The 7,204-nt window shown below is 35.8% G+C and overlaps 1 protein-coding gene across 2 annotated transcripts; it reads right to left on the bottom strand.

Annotated features, from left to right (window-relative positions):
• Positions 1-3,510: 3,510 nt before the first annotated feature.
• LOC109705338 (protein TRIGALACTOSYLDIACYLGLYCEROL 2, chloroplastic-like) lies at positions 3,511-6,848 on the bottom strand. 2 transcript variants are annotated; one of them, XM_020226075.1, is made up of 6 exons: positions 6,689-6,848; positions 5,821-6,547; positions 4,619-4,948; positions 4,005-4,120; positions 3,811-3,901; positions 3,511-3,723 (listed from the first exon to the last, which is right to left on the bottom strand). In XM_020226075.1, exons 2-6 carry the CDS (start codon positions 6,343-6,345, stop codon positions 3,631-3,633), a joined length of 1,155 nt encoding a protein of 384 aa, XP_020081664.1. In that variant the 5' UTR covers positions 6,346-6,547; positions 6,689-6,848; the 3' UTR covers positions 3,511-3,630. The 2 variants fall into 2 exon arrangements, with proteins under 2 accessions (XP_020081664.1, XP_020081663.1); XM_020226074.1 differs by having other exon boundaries at positions 5,821-6,544.
• Positions 6,849-7,204: the final 356 nt, after the last annotated feature.

The raw sequence follows: 7,204 nt of genomic DNA, 5'->3' as shown, positions 1-7,204 counted from the left end.
ATCGAAAACAACTTGGAAGTACGGATGGCTCCGTGCTTCCATAAGCATACCAGCCCACTATATATATATATATATAGAGTTAGGCTCCTATGCTTTCGAAAGTATGGGAGGCCCCGTGCTTGTAAGTTGTTTTCGATGATGGGACATCCGATTCGGCGATCGGTTTCGTTAACTTGATCTACGCTATTGGAACTATCTAGAAACTAATTTTCATAATTTTTTGATTTCGTTTGTCTAGTGAACGAGTAGCCTCAAAATGATGGGACTATATATATATATATAGTCCGGCTATTATATTCATATGAGTTAGATTTTTTTGTATTCATAAATTTTTAGCCGTTAGATCTACTTCTTTGATTATTTCCATCCGTTAGATTATACTATTCAACTAACCACCCATTCAACCTTAGAGGATCACTATCATCCTAGCCACATATTTTTTCATCCAACGGTTGAAAATTTATGAGTATAAAGAGGTCTATATTCATAAAAGTACAACAGCAATTTATGAGTATAAATAGTTATATATTCATAAGAGTACAATAACCTTACTATATATATATATATTAACAAAAGTATTAGATAAATGGTTGATTTAAAGTCACATACAACTTGAAAATTTTGTTAAAAAAAATAAAATAAAATATAAATGACTAAAAAAATTCTAAAGTCAAAATGATTATTTTGGGTAAAAAATTAAAATTAAAATTAAAATTAAAATGGTTATTTTGAATTCCGGCTCCTCGAACTGCCAACAGCGATACGCTCACCGCGCGGTAATTTTAACCTCGGGATTTTCTGACGAAAACTCCACCAAAAAAATATTTTACAGAGAAAGAGACGAAACTGCAGAGGCAGTAAGCTCACTGGGCGGTGACTGGACTCATGAAAAAATATATCCCGGCCCAATATGCGATTTGGGCTGAATCTATTAACTACTGGACCGTGCGTGGGCTTTTCTCCGGCCCAAATACCTAATTGATAGGAGTTTAAAAAAAAAAAAAATTACGATATTTTTACGCAAATTTTCGTCTCATTTTTCATAATAAAGGGTCTATATTTACCATTGCTCAAAGATGATATGAAACAATTGAAAATAAAATCAGCTCATTATTTATAAAAAAAAAAAAGAATTCGAGCTCAGAAGTAAACTTAGAACGGATGGTTATATCGAATAGCTTTCAAAAAGTAAGAATTACAAATTTTTAAATTGTAGCGAAAGATTGTAGATCGTAATTTAAATAGTTAATTTTGTTTGCAGAAAGAAAGTTTGGATTGCTCAATATCATATAGCGCACGAAACTTAAATTTTATAATAAAATTACTTGTTTTACTAATTAATGTTAATCTCTTTCGTGTGATGATGCCTTGCAAGATGGTGAGGCTTTTAATGAAGATTATTTGTCCTTTCATATTATTCCTTAAATTATGTTAAAAATTATTAAAATGAAGAAGTTTGTCAACCGTTGGGTAGCACTAGTAAAATCTACAATTTAACTGTTTACTGTTTACATCATGTGATGTGAGGAGGAAGAAAAATTGCGCTGCAATAAGAAAATATTTTATAATAAAAAATATTAAAAAATCTTAAATTTGGAATAAAAATATTTTAAGAATGACTAACTCGTAAAAATTAACAAAATTATAAGATACATGGCTGATTTAAAGTAGCATACTATTAGGAAATTTTGTTAAAAAAGTTAAAATAAAAATGGCATAAAAAATTTTAAAATTAAAATGGTTATTTTGGGTTTCAGCTCACTCGAACCCAGACGTGGTGAGTCGAACTCAAACGGAACAGTAGTCCACGCAGCAGCAATACGGTCACCGCACGGCAAGCGTAATATCGTTGTGTTTTGATTAAAACTCCACCAAAAAAATTATTTTGCAGCGAAAGAGGTGAAACTGACTGGGGGGTAAGCTCACTGGGGAGTGACCGGACTCCCAAGGCAACACGGGCCTGCTTTGAACTACCTATAAAAATATAGCCCGGCCCAAAACAGGACCACAGCGCGAGCCAATGCGATTTGGGCCGAATCTATTGACTACTGGACTGTGTATATGGGGTTTTTCCCCGGCCCAAACAGTTAATTGATAGGAAATGCGATTTTTTTTATTTTCCCCCAAAATTTCATGTCATTTTTTATGTTAAAAGGTCCAAATTTATGGCCGTTTAAAGATGAAATGAAACATTGAAATTTTATAAAATCAACTTGTTATTTATTTATATGTAAAAAAATAATAATTCTGGCTCAAAAGTAAACTTAGAATGGGTGATTACGCTGAATAGCTTCCAAAAAATAAAGAGTTTTAGAATTTAAATTATAGCCAAAGATTGTAGATCGTTATTTAAGTAGTTAATTTTGTTTGCACAAAGGAAGTAAATCAAACTAGTTTGGATTGCTCAATATGTCAGGACATGCTTGGCTCACGAAACTTAAATTTCACAGTAGAATTACTACTACATCTTTTTCTTTATAGAGACTAGAATAATAAAATCCTTTTACACAAAATTAGTGATATAGTAAGCATGAGTATGCAAATATAACATATTTAATTATTTATAAATTTTGATAACTTTATTTATCTCCATTGCGACATTTAAAATGTTGAAATAATCCTCAAAATATTATTTTAGTGTTTTTAAGCTAAATTTTTTTGAAAAAAGAATTATCGAGGAAAGAAGTGAATTTTCAAATCTCAAGATTTAACGGATTGTATACGCAAAAAATTTTAATTCATGCCATGTTAAATTTCTGTGATAAAAGAAATATAAAAATTTCGCAACCAAATAGACCCTAAAAGAAACATTTTCATCATGGAAGAAAGAGAATTAAAAAATCCAGAATCTTTTTTTTTTTGAAAACAAATGTCTAAGAATAAAGCATCGAGGCGCAGAATCGCCGCAAAAGTGAAACTTACCCCCTTTTTTTGGTAAAAACCCGAGACATACCAAAAATAGAATTATCAAAGCACGTGCCGGTCACGTGCGCACTGTTACATTTGGTCCGAGGCCCATTCGAGTCGTACTGGGCCCGAATACCTTTCGGGCCGACTCTAAATATTCGGGTCGCATGCTACGAAATGGACCCAACAAAATGGGCCTAAAACTCTGACATACGTTACATTATCACACTTTTACTTCACGAACACACACACAATGATTTTATATCCATCACAAACAGATCGATCAAGCGTCCTTTGATGAGCCAAACAAAACCAAAATCAAACAGTTAGCACTCCCCAACCCCACAAAAAAGCTTTAAATTTACAGCTAAATATTTCTTCGCAACAAAAGATTGACTTTAAAAACAAACAAAATGATTCATCGGTCCACGGCACTCTCGATCAGAGCATTCCAAAGCAAAATCTGTATGAAACTTATTATACCGAATTCTCTCGGCAAAAGCTTTAAACAGCATAAGCAACACAGCGCTTGATTTCATGGTGCTTAGATGCATAGAAATCTTCTAAAGAAAACAGTATTAAAGAAAGCATTTAAGTACAAAATTTAACGAAGAAACAATCTGAAAATAATTACCCTTATCTTCAATTGAAAATAAAAAATATATCTGAGGTATCACTTCACAAAATCGTTCACTGCTTCATAGATTGACTAACCTGCAATGACTACAGAAGTCTGCTGAGAGACTTAATAAGCAGCTTCAAGTTCCGCCTTGTAGCCTCATCACCCGTGAAACCAGATAGATCGGAGGTGATACTCTATGATTATTATGGACTCAGTAAGAATTTGATAAAATTTTGCTTCTATTTTGACGTTGGAAAAAAAAAAAAAGTAAAACAGCTAACCTCAATGTTTTTCAGTGTGAATATAAGGGCGAAAATAGACTGCCTGACCAGATCAGAATTCTCGGGGGTAAGAATGGAAGATTGCACTTTTCTGTACGATAACACATATACAAAACATTTCAAGCAAAGAAGTTTCCTTCCATATTTTTCAAATGTTATACACATAATGAATATATCATAGATATAATACTGACCTCAAATCATTGGTTGTTTCGGCTAGAGTTTTGGTTAAGCTCTCCACATCCTTTAGAAGAGCGCTATCGCGAACCTCAGCAAGCAAAGGTTGAATATCTTCAGCTAAGGCTTCAATCTGTTACATCACTAAAGCAAACTACTATGCATGTAAGCATGCGTATCAAACACATGTTATATAGCTCAACATGATTTAATCTTTTTTTAAAAAAAAAAAAAATTCCGGAACTGCAAAGATTTAGAGTGAATTCAAAAGACGTACTAAGCAAAATTAAAGTAACAGACGAAGTAAAGAAGACATTAAGAGGAAACAGATGTTCTTTGGGCTCTAATATTGGAGTTTAGATGCACAAAAATTTCGAGTCCAGTAAAGGAGAACTGAATGTACTTTAATTCTCAGAGAGGAAGCAAAAGCAATACAGAGAGGTACTAAATTTGAAAAAGAAAAATACAAAAATAATAATACTAATAAAAGAAGAAGCTAGGTTGAAATCGATACCTTGTAAGTTTAAATATAGCCATTTCAAAATGAAGTATAGTTCAGATAGTGTTTGCATGAATTGTTTAAAATAAAGCAAAAATATGATGAACCAAGAAACTGGAGAACTCTCCGCACCTTTGCGATGAGAGGCTGCGCTTCCTCCATCATGGAAGCAACTTTCTCAGCCAATCTATAACTTCTGGTAACACCAATTTCCTCCATATCTCGTCCAAGACGGGTGAATATTCCAACTAATTCATCCAAGCTAACCCCTTGCTGTCCTTTCATTCTTTCCTTGTCGCAGACGATAAGACCTTCTTTAACACAAGCTGGGTCAAGCGGGCCAACAGAAGGCGTGGGAAGCGGATCTCTTGAAGTAATATCAATTTTAGTCTCCATCAGAAGGCCCGATTGATTCACCTCAATCAACGAATTTCGAGGTACAATGAATTTATCATCCTCAACCTGCCAAATAAAGTATCAATTGGGACACTAGCTCCATCTTATCCTAACTAAAAAACCAAAAAGTGACAAATGTTGACGGTTTAAATTTATGCATCTAAAAATTCTAATAATCATGAATTCATGATTCCTTATTCATCCTCAATATGGAAAATTAAAGCATATCAACTTCTTCAATATCATAATATTTGTACACAACATATGGCAAGCTTTGCATTCCTTACAAGTTACATCCACTTTGGTAACGGTAAAGCTTCTGAACAGCTTCGAAAGCAACACAAAAGAAAAAAAGGAAATAAACCGCTGCTTAAATTACATGTTTAGCATTACTAGGAACGCATCTGCAGAAGTTGCAGAACAAAAATTAAATAACATTCAAAAGTTTACATCTTCATTCAACAAATAACAGTCGCTCTTTGTGAATTACTGCTCCCATAAAGCAATAAGAAACATGGACATGCAAGGTTAACTTCAGACTTATGCAATGTACTAGTGAAAACATTCAAGTCCTAGGCACCAATAATGACTACAAATGTTTTTCTCGAAATTGATGCATATCAATGAATACCTGAAATCAAAAAACCAAAAAAAAAAAGAAGCTACCTCACCACCTGCTCAATGTTGAATATGTTGAGCAGGAAAAATAAAGGTTAAATGTAGCCACTATATGTAAAATAATGGGGATATAAGGTGAAATGTACACTTCTGCAACATAACATTGAACACATTCAAGTCCTGGGAAAATGCAGAATAACTACGCTAAAACAACTTCTCGACAGCAAAATCATATGTTAATAATATATCCAGAATAGTCATAAAAAATGCACTTAGATTAATAAATTATTTTCCATAGAATCTAAAGTACAAACGCTCACCTCAACAATTGCATCAACACTCTTTAGCGATGAGTCAACCTGAACCACACTTCCCACCGTCACACCGCGAATCCTAACAGGCGTTCCCACACAAATCCCACAAGCCTGGGAGAACTCAAAAACCGTCTGATATTTCCTGAACCTCGATCTCAGCTGAAATCCTCTTAGCCATGCTATAGTGAGAGCAAGAAGAGCCGCCCCCGACACCATAAAAAGCCCAACCCCTCCTTCCCATATGCTCTGCCGACCAAACCCAAAATCACTTAGCGGCTGTAAGGTCTGCCGCCACAAAGCCTTCGGCACATCGAGAATGAGTGTAAGCGGGTTGTTTCCTTTTCGGGAAGGTGATGGGTTATGGCTAGAACCAGAAGAACTTGCCTTTATCGGAGTAATAAGTTTCCTCTTCGAGGGTTTTGGGGGAAGATGAGGGCCAAAGTTCTGAAATTGGCTTGCCGGGGAGGTCAACGGTGTTGGTACTAACAAGGGTTTAGATGCAAAAACCTGAACGGATGTGCCGAGGAGCATCTTCCCAGTGCTAAATTCGATACTCGTAAACACTAATCAGGAAAAACAATTAGGGTTTTGTGTTGTCAATCCTTGTAACGAACCCTAGCTAAGCTCATCATCTTTTAGGCATCTACAAAATCATGCATCGGCTATTTCACCAACAATTACACCGCAAAAACCCTCGTGAGCTAAAAAATCTAAACGACGAGGTCGATATCTGCTGCAGCAAACAAAAGCGCCAACAATCACAATGATTGCACACAGAAATGGACAAAAATTTGCATAGATGAGCGATTGAGCTCGTTGGGATCAAAGAGAAACCCTATGAAATCGTACAATCGGATTGGATTAGGGTTCGAACCTGGAGAAGGGGATCGCCGATCAGATCGTTAGGGCTCGACGAGCATCAGACGAGTGGGGGGGAGAGGACGAATCCGTAAAACGTAAAGTAGGGTTTCATTCACTGCTCCTTTCTTTGAACGATCCCTTGTCGGAGAGATACCAGTGAAAACAACAAGGAGGAGAGAATTTTAAAAAAAATAAAAAATAAAAAAAATCGCATATTACGCATTGGCCCGGGCCGAAGCCATGTTGTATTGTTGGGCCGGGCTCTATATAGGTAGGCCGTGAGTTGGGCCCCACCAAACTGCATCGATGTTGAAGGAACCTCCACCGTCAGATGCTGTTGATCGTGCGCGCGGGCCGTTGATTGAAATGTGGGCCCACGAGTCCACGTGTCAATATTGCATGGGCTCGGAGTTTGTTATCGGGCCCATTTAGTCATGGGCCGTTGTTAGGCCCGCTTTGTCCTATTGGGCCTAGCACAATTTAGGCCCTCTTTCACAAGTCTATTTTTTGACTACCCAAAAAGGGAACT

This window comes from Ananas comosus, unplaced genomic scaffold (genome assembly GCF_001540865.1).
Source record: "Ananas comosus cultivar F153 unplaced genomic scaffold, ASM154086v1, whole genome shotgun sequence".
Classification (NCBI taxonomy): Eukaryota; Viridiplantae; Streptophyta; class Magnoliopsida; order Poales; family Bromeliaceae; genus Ananas; species Ananas comosus.
The sequence above is the reverse complement of the archived record's forward strand: the minus strand, read 5'-3'. Positions and strand labels throughout refer to the sequence as shown.

Coding starts and splice junctions, on each gene's coding strand:
- LOC109705338 (XM_020226075.1), bottom strand. CDS start 6,345: ATGCTCCTCGGCACATCCGTTCAGGTTTTTGCATCTAAACCCTTGTTA. Junction 4,121..4,618: donor CGCAGCCTCTCATCGCAAAG/GTGCGGAGAGTT, acceptor GTGATGTAACAG/ATTGAAGCCTTAGCTGAAGA. Junction 3,724..3,810: donor TCACACTGAAAAACATTGAG/GTTAGCTGTTTT, acceptor TAATAATCATAG/AGTATCACCTCCGATCTATC.